This window comes from Gallinula chloropus (genome assembly GCF_964237585.1).
Source record: "Gallinula chloropus genome assembly, chromosome: 5".
In the NCBI taxonomy this organism is placed as follows: domain Eukaryota; kingdom Metazoa; phylum Chordata; class Aves; order Gruiformes; family Rallidae; genus Gallinula; species Gallinula chloropus.
In genome coordinates, this window is record NC_140090.1 from 47,270,517 (window position 1) to 47,285,983 (window position 15,467).

Below are 15,467 nucleotides of genomic sequence, written 5' to 3' on the forward strand. Positions count from 1 at the left end.
CTGAGCACTCAGCAGTGCCCTGTACCTTTGACTGCACCGCTCCATTCAAGTGGACACTACAGGAGAACCCATATTGAAGACAAGCTTGAGAAAGGAGGTGGGCTGGGGGGGAGGGGGAATAAAAACTCCACGCGATGTGCTGCCCAGCAATAAGCCTCAACAGCACAGGCTTCCCAAAGCTCCACCAAACACCACTGCTTTGCCTTCAGCCTCCTCCTCCTCCTCCTGCCAACAGAAGTTGGGAGGAAGGAAAAGAGCTGCCAAGAGCTCTGGCTGTCAAAAGGATGCCAAAACCTTGTTATTGTGGTATTTGGCATGTTCAATTTTTTTCCTAACAAGAGTGAACACTGGAACAACCCCAAAGACGATGCTCCAGAGGAGAACACTGCATACCACTGCTGGGCTCACCTCACTTGAAATGCTGCCTCTGAATCACACACTGGCTAGTCTTCCACTACAGAAAAAAATGAGTCAGAGGGGCAAATAATATACAGGGGGAAAAAATGGTTCTGGGTTTTCTTTTTCTTTGAAATATGTACTGTGATATGAAGAAGGGGTTTTGCCCTATAAACAGCAACTTCTTACTTTGCTTTGTGCTCCCATTTAACCACAAGCTCTGTGTGTGCATTTTGGAGACAAATATTTATAAACTGTCTGAAGCAATGCAGTTTACAACCAGCTTGGAAAATCGCCTCAGTTTCTGCAGAAGCAAATATTTACCACACTGCAGACTGCTTGATAGAGCATCTTCTCCCGGGTGTTATTTATATGTCATCCTACACCCCCTCCTCTTCTCTCCTCATCTATATCAAACATTGGACAGTTTGAAAATCTATCTGTGGGCACTGGAGCCCAAATTATTTGGCTGGTCCTTATTTTGGACAGCCCTAAGACACAGAAACACAGGCAACCACTGCAAGAAGTTGTTCCCCAGCCCAGCCAGTGCTGTCCTTCCCCCACAGCTCATGGATTGCATGAGGATGTGAAGCACAGACATGCTTCGCTGTCTGTATTCGCTGTATGTATTTCAGCCTCAGCGTTTGCGATCGGTTTCATCTCGGGGTGTGTGTGTGTGTGTGAGGGGATAGAAAAAATAATCAATGAAAAGTCACAAGTAACACTGCCTGCGACTTTACTACTTCTTACCCAGCTTTTTAATTAAGAATAGAAGAGTACACTAACTATTTACATGTTGAAGGATGAGAAGTTGAGGAGGACAGCGACACAAGCACCAAACTATTCAGTGCTGCGCACTAATGATGTGCATTACCTCAAAACAAAAACCCTGCTGGAGCAGCATAATCCCCTGGCAGGGCCAGTTCCAGCCTGTATTTATCATATAAATTAGCATGCTTTCTACTACATATGTGTATGTTATATGCACACATCCTGTTCAAGCTCTGCGTTTGTTTTAATTCTGTTTGCAAGATGCAGCAGATGGGTGACAGCGATACCCACAAACATGTTACAAGCTGCTTCTCTTTCCAAAACAACTCCTTCATCCTCAGACTCAAAAAAACTCTGGAAGATCAGTCCTTCACCGAGATATTCTCATGCTAACCAGGAATTTAACTCCTTCACAGAGAGGCAGTGACACATGTAACAAGCTTATAAAAATGTTCCTCTTCCTAGGGACTTTTATATGACTTAACACTTCCCTTTGCCTACCAGGTGACTCGGAATCATTTAATTCAATTTTGTGCTTTCACTTTCCTAGTGCTTCCAAAACATCCACCCTCAAGAAACATATTTCCTTACATACTTCCTTACCTTACCTGTTCAATAAAAAAGCCAAACACGACACTGGTGTTAGCACCTCGGTTTCATTCCATTTTCAGTAGGCTGTTCACCCTTCTCCACTTCTCTTAAACTCATTTAGTATCCACTGATTGACCTCACCGAGTAACTACTGTAAAACTCCCTTTGAATTGTTGAAGATGCTGTGGACTTCTCCACTCATCCTCTATGCAAAAAGAAGAAAGGGTGGTCATTTTTGCTTGGGAAAACAAGAAACTGATTCCCCCCCCAGTAAAGCCTGTAGGGAGGGAGAGGGTACGAAACAGCACCATATCCCTGACACCACTGTGTATTTAAAATTTACACACAAAGTAAAAGGAACAGCCCCCTGGGTTTACATTCCAAGCCGAGGGGTGAAGAGGTATCATGTTGGAGAAAGACATATTTCATTCTCCTCACAGTCCAAAGTTTCTATCTAAAACCGTACAGTTCACCAGATACATTATACAGCTCTGGGGCAAACTCATAATAATCACACCATAGCCACAGGTAACAAATTAAGGAGGATGACAGCAAAAGATTAGAAGTGTTGGGGGAAGTAATTTAACAGTCCCGCTTTGCCACTAGTTCTTCCCATTTACAGCTGGTGCCCCAAGCACCACCTCTTATGGACTCTTCCCAAGTTAACTAATCATCCCACCAGCTCATAAGCAAGAATTTGTAGCTAGACTATGATGCTTTGTTCTCAGACATCAGCACACAGCTTCTCATCACCTCCCAACACATACGTCCTCCGGCATAAAAAACCCAACACACAGACAGGGTTTTTGTTTGTTAGGGTTTTTTTTTTTGACCAGAGCCATCCTCTTTTGCCCAGAAGCAGCTGCTTCTGTTTGCCCATCGATTGTACAGCCCCAGGGGGATGTGAGGTGACAGAAATGCCAGGGGCCACAGAAATATCAGTGACCTTCCCAATGTTATCTCCTCTACCTTGTTCCTTCAGAACAGAGGTGGTGACCCTGCATCCAACAGCAACTTTAGGATGAGTTTCCAAAGCCTTAAGGTTGTTTTCTACCCAGGCAAGAAAACCAAATGCTTCTGCTTGGGGAGGTCAGATCTCTTCCCTGCTGACAGCTCGAGCCTTCTATCCATTCTCACTTTAACTCAGTGACAAAACACAGCTTTGAGGAGGACCTCGAAGGCTAAGCTCATTAAAAAGCCCGCATCAAACTGCCTGAAGATGAAACCTTGTGAGAAGTAGGGGAAAACCTAATGAAAATACACTGTCCAGAAACGTTTTTTCATGGCACTGAAATAAACAGCTACATTTTCCTTTGAGACACACTCACCCTGGTTATTCTCTGAAGACTAACAAAATTAAGGAACACAATAAAAGCTGCAGAAGAAAGTAGGATCCAAATCCTATGACACCAGAAATGTGAATAAAATTCTTCATCTGCTTTCTTGGAGGTGAAATCTTGTAAAGACTCCTTGGAGACAAAGTCACAGGGAATTGGAGTTTATACTTACAGTTGTCGTGGTTGAATGGAAAAAAATATGCCTTGAAATACCCAATAAACAAACCAGTGGGCACTAAGGCAACACAGCAGAGAAGAAAAAGATCGAAACCAGCAGTAACGACAAATATAAATCACAATAACATCACAGAGGAGCACTGCACTTAGGACTAAGATGACTGACATTAAGTAGTTAATCCATCATTTAACTTGCCTGCTCAAACTCTTCCATGTCCACCTCACCGTCACCGTTCAGATCAAACATCTTAAAGGCGATTTCAAAATTCCTCTGGGGAGCTACAGAAAAGAAACATGCAACAAAAAAATTCCAAAATCAGTTAAAGATACAAAAGCTCAATAAAAAAGGCACACGTTCAGAATAAGTCTTTCCAAAAGAAAAGTTGTCCAAAATCCTTGCAATTTTACAAAGAAAATGCAGCTCTGGGGAACGTCTAGCTATGAGCTTCACAATTCTCCTATGACTAAAGGTCTTGACAAGGAGGTTGGGTGGAAGAGATGTTTCTTGAACAAAATTTATTCCATAGATAAAGCACAAAAACAAGGGAACATCTGATATTTCTATGAGAATCAAGAGAAAATGACACTGTAGCAAGAGCTCCAGTCTGGTCCATAGATTATAACACCAACTGGCCAAAGGACGTTCCTCCAGCACCACAGGGCACTCTACATGCCTAGTGAAGCAGCCAGTGGGTGAGGAACAGACATGGATTTTGGGTAATTCTCTCGCAGCAGCTGCTCTTTCTCACTGTGCGAATTTAAGGATATCTATACCAGCTCTATCTCCATCCACTTATTACACCAAGATAACACACCAGCTGGAGCTCACAAGCCAAGATGCACCAGAGATGGTGTGGTACCTCATTTTCTATTGTATTTAGTCTACACTGTCATAGTTTATTTAACCAGGACTCTACAAAAGCATCACTTCACCACCACCCATGGCAGTAAAACCACGCTCTTTCCCCCCACATGCCACCAAAGAATTTTGGTATTGTTTGCATCTTGGGCTCTGGAACTCATAACCATTTAAAGCTACAACACAGCACCACTTTGTTTTTTCCAAATTAGGCAAATGTAACTAAGCAAATTTATCTTGCTCAACTACTTGTAAATACATACCACTCCTACAGGGATCCCAGTGTTTGCTGGGATTTCTAGAGAATACTCTAGGCCATAACTAGTGCTCCAGCTATCAATCTAAATGATCCATTAAAACTCAGCTGCTTGTTTTGTTCTGAAGATGGCTCTTCCCCACCCAAACCTGGCAGCAGGCTACACATCACTGGTGAGGCTCACCCCCTTTGAGTCTCATCTCATACAACTGACTTTTAATATTTCTTGGGGACACTGAAAAAATAACGAGTTTCTGCATCCAGAGCTCTGCATTAAGGCATCTCCCAGACAGGCAGCGCAAAGAAGAAACACTCAGGCAAAAAGAAATTAATATGGAGTTAACCGAACTGGATTTTGTACCTTAGTTAGAGCTTCAATTTAGTACCAGAAGACTTGTACCTTGTGTTTTCCCCTTGCTACAACAAGTGCTGCAGCACTTCATCACTAAAAGATTCAGCAAACATGTTAACGAGATCACTTTTTCCAATCGCTTTGTGCCTGAAACAGATGTATAACTACATCAAACTCCATGGCAGGACCGGCCTGTCACAGCATACCCAGGGCTGGCATTGTAATCTGTGGGTTTCCAACTGCCTTGTGCCAATTAATTGGGCTTTAAATTCCAAACACCACATATGTTATGTCTCCATCTTACAACCACAGCAAGCACCAGCAGCACTCGATGGGTTATTTCACATACAACCCTGCAGCAGAAGCCATGTCCCCACCCAGCTTCTCTCCTGCCTGCTTGGGTGGGGACACCTTCACTCACCATCTCTTGTCTGGGACCAGTCGCCCCAACACCAACTCAATTTCTTCAATGACACAGTGTTATTCAAGGGGTTTATCCAGAAAGCTTCCTCTGTATCTATCAATCCGTCATTTCTAATGATAGCTGCCTTTGATAGCAGCAATATGAAGCAACTCCTAATGTTTCAATAGCACCCCAACTTGATTCACTTCAACTGCATGCACTGCATAAAGCCTGGATGCAAATTCTACTTGCTATCCCCACCAAAATCCTGCGAAAGAGTTGTCTCATCTGTAAGTAAATGAGAATATGCAAAGCTCTAATTGTATTCTCAGGTGGTTGAGAAAGAGCAACATCCACCTCTCATCCTTCCTCCTTCCTTTACCCTGCCAAGGTCCCACAGTTTATATTCTGAGATGGCAAAATTCATTACTCCCTGTTAACAGTTGGTGGGGTTGTTCCCCCCCCTTTTCTTTAAGAAAAAACACACCATGTCCTGTTTGCACAAACAGGCTGCACAGAGACAGCAAGGTACTTACCTTACTCCTCAAAAAGGCTGGTCCCTCCCTTTCCCCTCTCTAAACACAGTTTTAGGAGCAGCTTATCAAAGCCCCAGAGGAGAGGGTCAGTAGCAAAATTCAAACTAACAGTTCAGCATCAATAATCTGCAGGGTCAGTATTTTATAAGAACAGGGAAGGAAAGTGCCTTCAGGTTGCCAAATTTAATTACTTCATTCCTTTAGCTAATAAGCGACACAGACTGTTTCCTCCTCTGATCTGCATATGTAACTGCAATGACTTGTAACGGCACTCAAATCCAACAAATGTGGATCTGAGCCAGGGAAACCAGAGGGCACCGAAGACAATTATCTCATCCCGCTCCAGAAGAGATGTTCATTAAGATGTATGTCCCTGATCTCCGGGCAGCTGGAGATTTATCGGTCCCAAGTGAGATCAGTGATTTCTGACTCTCCTCTCAGGCACAATGTTTCCGCGCAGGATTTATCAGGGATGAGCCACTCCAATGGCAGCTAACCCCCTGCCATTGCCCACCCTGCCTCATTAGTTGTGGTTACATCAGCCTGGACAACCTCCATGTCTCTTCTTGCTCTTATACTTACATCTTTCAGACCACAAAAGCAGCAGATGCTCGCTAGCCTTTCCCTTCGCCTTCTTTTATTCTGCTCCCCAATTTTACCATTCTCGACCACAGCTTCTTTAATTCCCCCCCACCCCCCAGCCCCAACCTGCTCAATTAAGAGGCCTCAAAACAAACACAATATTCCCCCTGCCATTGTTATCAAGGCCATTGAAGGGACTCTTGGCTTTTAATATGGCACAATACCTGTCTTCACAAAGGAAAACAGCTTCTGGATCTCTTCAAGTGCTGAGCAGCATTTCCAGCTGATCTTGTGAGCTTTCTCCTCGCCATCCTTCGACATGATTCAGAACCAACTTCTCGCTTCATTACAAGTGATTTCCCTTGGGAACCAGTCAGAACAGCTGCAGTTTCTTTTCTAGCTTTATTTCTAGTCTTCAGGCGTTCAGAAGGATACAACATCCTAACAATTTCCCCAAACAGAATCACAAAGTTGGAAGAGACCTTTGAAGATCATCGAGTCCAACCATTTCCATCCTATGCTAAACCATATTCTTAAGTACCTCATCAACCCTTTTTTTAAACACATTCAGGGAAGGTGACTCAACCACCTCCTGGGCAGCCTGTTCCAGGCCCTGACAACTCTTTCAGTAAAAAGTTTCTTTCTAATATCCAATCTAAACCTGCCCTGGCACAGCTTCATGCCATTTCCCCTTGTCCTATCTCCTGTCACCTGGCTGAAGAGACCATCGCCCACCACTCTACAACCTCCCTTCAGGTAGTTGTAGGTGGTGATAAAGTCTCCTCTCAGCCTCCTCTTCTCCAGGCTAAACATCCCCAGCTCCCTCAGCTGTTCCTCATATGATCTGCCCTCCAGCCACTTCACCAGCCTGGTTGCCCTTCTCTGCACTTGCTCAAGGACCTCAATGTCCTTTTTATGGTGGGGAGCCAAGAACTGCACACAGTACTCAAGGTGTGGCCTCACCAAGGCCAAGTACAGGGGCACAATTACCTCCCTAGACCTACTGGTCATACTGTTTTTGATACAAGCCAAGATGCCATTGGCCTTCTTGGTTGCCCAGGCACACTGGTGGCTCATATTCAGCCTGCTGTCAACCAACATCCCCAGGTCCTTCTCTGCCTGACAGCTCTCCAGCCAGTCTCTCCCAAGCCTGCAGAGCTGCATGGGGTTGTTATGTCCCAATAACACAAATGAAAACGCAGTGCTGGAGCCCACACCAGCAAGTCATGAATTACCTACTGGTTTCAAATATATGCAAATGTATCTAGAAAGATCAGGTTGAAATTATTCTGGAGGTCCACAGCTCCACCAGCTTTCCACACGAAGCTGCTTTTTCAACTCACCTGGGAATTGAGTGCAAAGGGCAAGTAACAGTTTTCTTGTTCAAATCACAGTATTTGGAAACAGAAAGGTGTTAAGAAAACCAAACACTGCCTGCAGAAACATTAGGAAGAAGAGCAACCTCCACCAGACCAACAGGTGAGAAGCAGCAGCACTGACCACATCAAAAAACCCACGAGTGCATCTATCAATGTAAAGCCCTGGGGAGGCCTCTGAGGCATTAGATGGCTTGATTAGGCCTCTTTAAGCCAATTATGTAATTTCAAACTATTTTGAAATATTCAATGGACCAATTTGCAGCACTCAACTGCTTTTATTGCTGTTTACTCTCACCAGAAGCAATGCATTCCGGAAGACAATAAACAGTCACTGATGTGAAAGGCCACATTTCACTGTTTTTGTGCACAATGGATCTTCTCCTCCCACCCAAGCTACATGCTCCACACACAGAGGTACCTCTCCACAAATCTCTCCCTCTGACTCCTGTTGCTACAGTCACAAAAAGTTAGCACCTGTAGAGCACCCACCTCTAGGAGAGATACTGTGCTTCAGGTGAATTCTTTTGAACAGACTTTTGGAAAGTAAACATTGCTCTGTTCAGATGCAGTTGAAAAATTCTTTGAATTTAAACACAAAACAGCTCAGGACTTCAATATCCATCCTGAAGCCCTGTAACTCCCTAAACCACTTGAGCATGGGATGAAAGATCAACAATTCAGCTGGGGACTTCTTTCAAGAACAATAAGGTATTAGAAGTTCAATATCCTGTGATTGCTTCTTCTTCATCTACCCCCAAATTAAGAAAAATGTATGTGCAAAAGCCATAGTACCCTGAAGCTTGGGAAAAGAAAATCTTCATAAATCAATCCAAAATTATCAGAGTCCTCCCAAGGCAGAGACAGATTTTCATTTTAGAGACATGGCTCATCAAGCCTTGCAGCATTAATATTCCTTCTTTCCTTTTTTTTTTAGGCCACAACATAAAAACCTTACCTCATTCCTCCAGCCAAAATTAATCAAGATAATTTCCCCCTTCCTGCCCAAGTAACATGAATCATGGTGGTCATTCTGTCTGGCTGTGCAGGGTGGTATTTTTGCTGACAATTTTTCCCCCGTATGTGTTGAAATGGGAACGCTTGTGTCTGAAGGAAAGAATCAGGGTCACAGATGAGCCCACCCTTACAGGACTGCAGCCAGCAGCCCAACACCAGGATCTGGATTATTGTAAGTCACTGCACCAGTAGTAAGAAAGCGTGTCCTTCCTCTCTGTCATGTAACACCCTCCAGATCCTGTGATCTTTTTGAGAAGAGAGTTACAGCCTTAGAGAGAAGCAACCATCCCTAGAGTAAAAATGGCTGAGCCCCAGCTGCAATAAACACTATGAAAACTGGTGGAATCACATCCTATTGCTGTTTCTGGCATGTGTTTGGAGTAGGCGCAAACCAGATTGCATCAGCTGGGCCATCACACCTGGCTCACCGGTGCAGCTCTGCATGCAGGGAAAGGGGTCAGAAGTAGCTGACAATGAACCCGTCATCAGGCAAAATAAAACCACCACCACTACTACCAGTAGGAAAAGCTGTAAAGAACCCACACCAAGAGAAACGAGGTTTTTCTTAGCACCTCACTAAATCCACACTGGAGGTTCACTTGTCTGAAACTCAGGTGTGTGGATCCAAGCCCCACTGGAGCTCCAAGCTCCAAAGCTCCTGGGCTGCATGTACAGATACAGCAAAAGGTGCCCAACAGAAAGCAAAGATGGGCTGAACTAGTACAGCTGACAACTAAAAGCCAAAATAAACTGTCACCTATTACAGAAACGCATGGATGGGCCACAGATATAGGGAAGAGCTAACAGGCATCGCACATGAATGGGTGCTCTGACCCACCCTCTGGAAAGGAAGCTGTACCATGAGAACGTGCTGCCTTCAGACACAGGGATTCATGCCAAGTGCACAGTATGCTTTTCCTTGGAGTGATGTCCCAGGTGATCCCTCTTTCCAACTTTCTTCTATTTAGTCAATTAAAAAATAAATCCAGAAAAAAATGATTGCTGTTTCACTTCCCCATCTTGCTTGTTAAAGGGACTCATTTTGACACCAAATTGTGAATTTTGGTTTTAGCATCTGTGACAAACCCTTGGTTTCAGAGATGTGAGAGAACATGACCACACCTCAGCCAGAGTACAAGCCATGCTTTCCATCAGTTGCAATGAACCACAGTGCCCTGGCTGGAAATCGAGATTCCCTCTTAAATGACTTAAGGACCTGGAAATAAGTTGTGGAAATGGCAGCTCCAGAAGTAATCATAAGTACATTGCTGGAAGTTCTCAGCCTAACCAGTACTGTGTGCAGAACAGTCCTTCCCTGCTGCAATTTCAGTGTCCTCCACAATACAAGAGGTCGGTGGAGATCCATCAGCCCATCACACCATGTGAACGCAAGGAATGAAGAGATAAACAAAGACAGACCATGGGAAGACTGTCCTGACAGGTTTTCAAACCTGAGAGTTCAAGCTCTCCCTTGGATGATCCCAAACTGCCAGTTGTGAGAAATCCATCCTGTTTCTGCCATTCTGTGCAGCCATCAGCCTGTGGTAGAAATGGGGTGCTGAGCCAGTGAATCCTTGTTCTGATGTGAAGGAATCAGCTTTAGGTGCAGGAGATGTGGCATGCCTTGAGAGATCTCTGTGCTGTTCAGATACATCTTGGAAATCCCCCACACCAGTGACTGTGCTGGCAGAAAGGTATTCAAGTCATCCCTGCATCACATCGTGTGGATGGGATGGAGCCACATATGTGCATGTAGGAAATGAGAATGCCTTCAAAGTTGAAAGATAAAATTAACATGAACAGGGCCACAAACTGAAGTTGTCTATATACTCAAAAGCCTCCCGGTATCTCCTTTTCTTGTAGGAACAAGCCCTCTGGCACTTACTGTTGAGCAGCAGTGCTGTGCATCGCTTCTTCTGCACGTTATTAGTGTTATTACCTTTCCTTTTCTGTCCTTCCAAACTGTCTTTATCTCAACCCCCAAGGTCTACCTCTTTCTTCTCAATCTTCTCCATCCCATTTTGGGATGTGTGTTTGCTGTGTGGTTGCGCCAGCTGGCTTAAACCACCACAACAAAAGGCCTCTTGCAGACCAGCACCCACCAGACGTGGCAGAAAAAGCCCACAGAGGATGAGAGAAGGAGCTGCAGGTCTGCTCCATGAGCCCTGGCAAGAGACTAATTACTTAGTTTTGAGCCAATGCTATTTAGCCTTCTTCCAAGAGGAGTAAATCCAGGCACAGTGACAGTCCAATTACAGAAACAACACCAGCTTATTCTTTTAATGCCCAGCTCCCTTCAGCACCTGTTAATCAAAGAGGTGTTAGCACACGGGGACAAGGGACCACCTTCAATCTAAAACCATGGTCACTGCTGATGGAAAAGCTCTTTCTTTCTTTCCCTCGCTTGCTCTGCCAGTCCAAAAGCAAACAAGCTCCTTGGTTAAGGAAAGTTGACATTTTTTCCCAGGACATTTGAAGGAGCCAGGGGAAATCCCATTGGCATTTCACTTATCTTTCTATCTCTGCCTCAAAACACAGGGAGTGGGGCCGAAGCCACCAGAAACCATTGGGGTGTCCTCAAGAGCACTCAGCTCCCACTGCCTTTAATAGAAGGCTGACTTTGAGGCAGTTAAACACTATTTTATTAGTTGTTTTTAAAAATACACTTTCACACGGCAACTGATGGGAACGGGCAGTGCTGGAGTGAGAAGCTCCTTGTAAATAAACTAGAGCACAGTAACATGAAGACCATCAGGATGCTTGTTCTCAGAGGTTACCGCTGATCAGTTTGAGTTTGATAAGCCCCACCAGACTATGACTGACCTCTTCCTGTTATTTCTGAGCACAGCAGAGCACCTCTCCCTCCTGCCTCCCATCCCAGACCACCCTTCTCCTCATCCCAAGCTTCAGCACTCAACACCCCACCTTCCTTTCTCAAAATTTAGTGGCTTTGTGCTATCTGGTGTGGCCTACAGCTCTCCTGTCTGGATACACACTTAACATTTAGGTTATTTAAACAACACAATAACAACACCAATATTGAACTGTCAGGTTCACCATGCGCTCTCCCCATTTTATTTATTTCTCAAAAAAAACCCCCAACCAATAAATAATCAGGACCTGCTGGATTCCTGCACAGTTACATTCACTACTAACAGAGAAAAGCAGTAATGCTATCTAGCCACAAGGCAAGGTTTGTTTTGGAGTTTTATATTTCTAACAATAAATGCTTTAAAACAAAACCCAAATCTCCTCTTCTGGGGAACAGCTGTTTGACAGCAGCCCCAGAAACGTTCCTCCACCATCAAAGTCTTTTCAGCAAACTCTCAAAATGCCTGTAAGTCAGCCTAAATGTCCCAAAACGCTTCCCTGCTTTTATTCCAAGCTCCTTCCTTGCCCACCCCCCACATCATTCCTCTGTGCACCCACTTCCATCTCCTCTTGTTAGTCTGATTCTCCAGTAACTGAACAAGAGGAAAACCAAACCCCTGTCCCACCTGCATCACCCTCCAAAACAAGTCTAGCTGCTACCCTGACGAAACACAGCCCCTTTCTTTACTCTCACAACAAAAAAACCCTCACCCAAAGCAAGAACAATTTCTCTTGCTGCCACCTGTGGAAGCATATGAAATTAATTTTGTATCCTGCCTGCTTAATTAGGAGGTCATTCACCACCGTCACAGCCAAGGGCACGAGCATTTTCTAAGCCACGCTCAGTAATACGAGTTTGTCATCATCGGCAGAGACTCCAGTTAAAAGACCCTCACTACCCAAGTGAAATTACCTCAGATAATTCTGGCACAGGCTGGGCTAACGTAAGGAACTGCCAAAGTCTGAAGAGTCAGTTCTGAGACTCAGCCAAACAAAAAAAAAAGCAAATTAAAATCATAAAGCAAATCCCGTGGATCAAACTAGCTTTGTCTCCCAGTGTTTGTTTTCACAACATGAAGGTCACATCCCCCATCACATCCCTTTGACAAGAAACAAGACCTTGAACACGGCTTCTCCCCAGTAATAGAACCTCCAAAGTGCCACGCTGGGTAGATGAAGAGCTGCCTCTTGCATTTGTCAGTGTTAGGGCACACAAGGCAGCAAAAAAATAAAATAAAGCACCTGCTGCTTTAACAAAACATCCAGGTTTTTTTACAAAATTACCCAGCTGACCCTCTGAACAGCACAAAGCAGGTAGCAGCAGGAGTTTGGTGTAAATTTGGAAGCACCCAGCCTTTCAATTCCTGTGACCAGGTCATCATGAAACGGATCCAAGATTAGATGGCCAAGTTTTTGCTTTTTTTTTCAAGTCTGAAGCAAAACTGTCCCATGTTCGTTTGGTCAGTGGCACATTCCTCATTACCCCACATTTTCTAACAGGGCTGAAAAGTAACGGGGATTTCTGAAGTAACAGGAATTTGTCGACTTTCCTGTTTGCGATGCAACACCTCTCAAGGGGGTAGGGAAGTAGATGAGGTTTGGAGCTTGCTTTTCCCATGAAGGGCAGCTAGAAATGCCCTTTGACACTGTGAAAGGCTTCGGTTTCCCTGCTTCATGCCAACAGAGTCAACTCTGAAGTGCAGAAGATCTTGCTGGGACAGATTAGCAGATCACCGAAATATCACAAGTGCAAGTCAAGTGCAGCATGGTGAAAAGACAGAAGGTATCTAATGCTACTTGTTGAAATGTTAACAGCCTAACTTCTCTCCTCATCACATTACACCAAGCAGAAGCCTGAGCTTACCCATGGAGAAAAAAACAGGTTGAGGAGAAAGTTTGTACAGTCTTGTAAGCCTCAAAGAGCTGGAAAGCAATAATCATAGAAACACAAGAATATCACAGGACGAACTCAACTCAAGAACACATCTTCATTTACAGTTTTGAACAGCAGGTCAGAGAGCTCAAGGGAAAGAAAAATTACCACATTTGTTAAATCTTCAAGTCTTCGCTTTGCTTATCTTTACAAACCACTCCAAGTTAAGACTAAACCAGATGAAGCAATACCAATGATTTGCTCAAGTTTCAAGCAGTCAAGAATTCCTTTTAGGGTAGTGTATGTAGACATCAATAGCCAACTCATTGCTCATTAACCTTCACAATATAAAAGAGCAGAGAGAATTGAAGAGGAAAGAAACCAACCCTGTACTTACTGGAAAGGACCGTCGTGAGGAAGATGTAGTCAGAAAACGAAATGAGTCCACATTCTCCCAGTGCATAAAATATGCTGTCTTCATCCGCAAACTTCTCCCGCTCCTGGGATAACTTCTGTTTATTCGTCCAACCCACATGCCCCACAAAAAGAGAAAATAAAAGTAATCAATTAAACAGAGACACAGAAGGCTTTATTTATATTCTCACCACCAAAGCCATTCCACGTACACATGCCCCTGCTACTTCCACTCCTACTCAGTGGACCTTTTCCAGCCTTCAAACCTGTCAGAAATGCTCTGCAAAGGCCAGTGCTTTCCCATTCCAGATCAGGGGTAATGAACTGCACAACAGTAATTAGCTGGCTTAGCCCAGCTCACTACAGATAAAACTGTCCATTTTGCTTGATACTGCCTGAATCTGAGAGATTAGTGGTGGGATAAATCAAACTTTTATTTTTAATAGGGGACTCCAAAAAGAAATTCTTGTATTTCACTAATAGCGTTTTAGCTATACTCTGCAGTAGCAGCAGCCAAGAACAAACTGTACTTTATATTCATATGAAACAATCAGAGTTATCAAAAATGTGCAGCTAGCTGTGGCATACAATTCAGGAGTGTGCTCAGCAAGCTCACCAGGAAGACTGAGAGCGATAGCAATCTCAGTCTCTCCCTCTTCCTCCATTTCTTTTTCCAACACCTTGTTTTAATAAAAAAATGTTTTACCAGCTAATCTCCCTTACTAAGCTAAAAATCCCAAGTCTATTTGATCCGCTGAGGCTTCAAAGACTGAAAAGGATCCATAAAACTGTTAGGAAATCCACACTGGTGCCCCGTTTTAAGAACGTAGCAGCACACGCACGCACAGAGGAAAATAAAATTAATTATGAAGGAGAGTAGGCATGGATGGGGCTGTTCCACAGAAACCAGCTCATGCAAGCACAGAAAAGCACAGTGAAAGCAAGGCTGAGTTTTAGGACCGGTTTGAAGAAAAACCACTGACAAACACCACCACACGAGGGTCCAGCTACACAACCGTCCCCCAACCGTTACCTCTGTCTAGCGGAGATCCCATCATATACAAGATAAAGGAAAGAAAACTGGTTAACCAACAATAAAACAAGCAGGCAAAACATAACATCAAGTTGAACGGTTAGACTTGCAAAGAGCAAGAAAGTTTTCAAGCAACCAGATCAGTTGCTGTGACTAGGAAGCCTGAGTAGATATCCCAGCAAGAGTTAGCACGGAGCTTCTCTGGGTCAGATCCACTGTCTGCAGTCTCTCATCCACCTCTGGTCTTATCTGGAGAGAACTCACCATTGTGTGTGACTGCAGAGTGGGGATGAGCTCAGCTAATAATTTAGATGAAAATTTAACCCGTATCTGGTTCGGAAACCACAAGAGAGAGAGAGAGAAAAATAATCATACAGATCACCAGAAAAAAACCCAAACAGTTTCCAGGGAAAAAAGTTCAGCTCTATTTATCAAACAAAACTCTTCCAAGTGGCTCTGTCTTTCCCATCTGGAGAGCATCAGGAATTTAATCAGAGGCAAATCACCAGCACCACACAACGTGCTCATGGCATTCGTTTCATGCAAGATAACTGCTATTAATGCTTACAGGATACCAGGCTGAAATACCACTTACTATGAGATAAATAATTAAAATGTTTTCA

At 44.0% G+C, this 15,467-nt stretch overlaps 1 protein-coding gene across 3 annotated transcripts in view; it reads right to left on the reverse strand.

Moving 5' to 3' along the window:
- MICU1 (mitochondrial calcium uptake 1) overlaps nt 1-15,467 on the reverse strand; it is a 102,340-nt gene that overhangs the window by 29,131 nt on the left and 57,742 nt on the right. For all 3 annotated transcript variants that reach the window (XM_084265600.1, XM_084265599.1, XM_084265601.1), the window contains 2 exons: nt 13,795-13,909; nt 3,469-3,551 (listed from right to left, as the gene is read on the reverse strand). In XM_084265600.1, the coding sequence (XP_084121726.1) occupies nt 3,469-3,551; nt 13,795-13,909 (198 nt within the window). The remainder of the gene's footprint in view (nt 1-3,468; nt 3,552-13,794; nt 13,910-15,467) is intronic.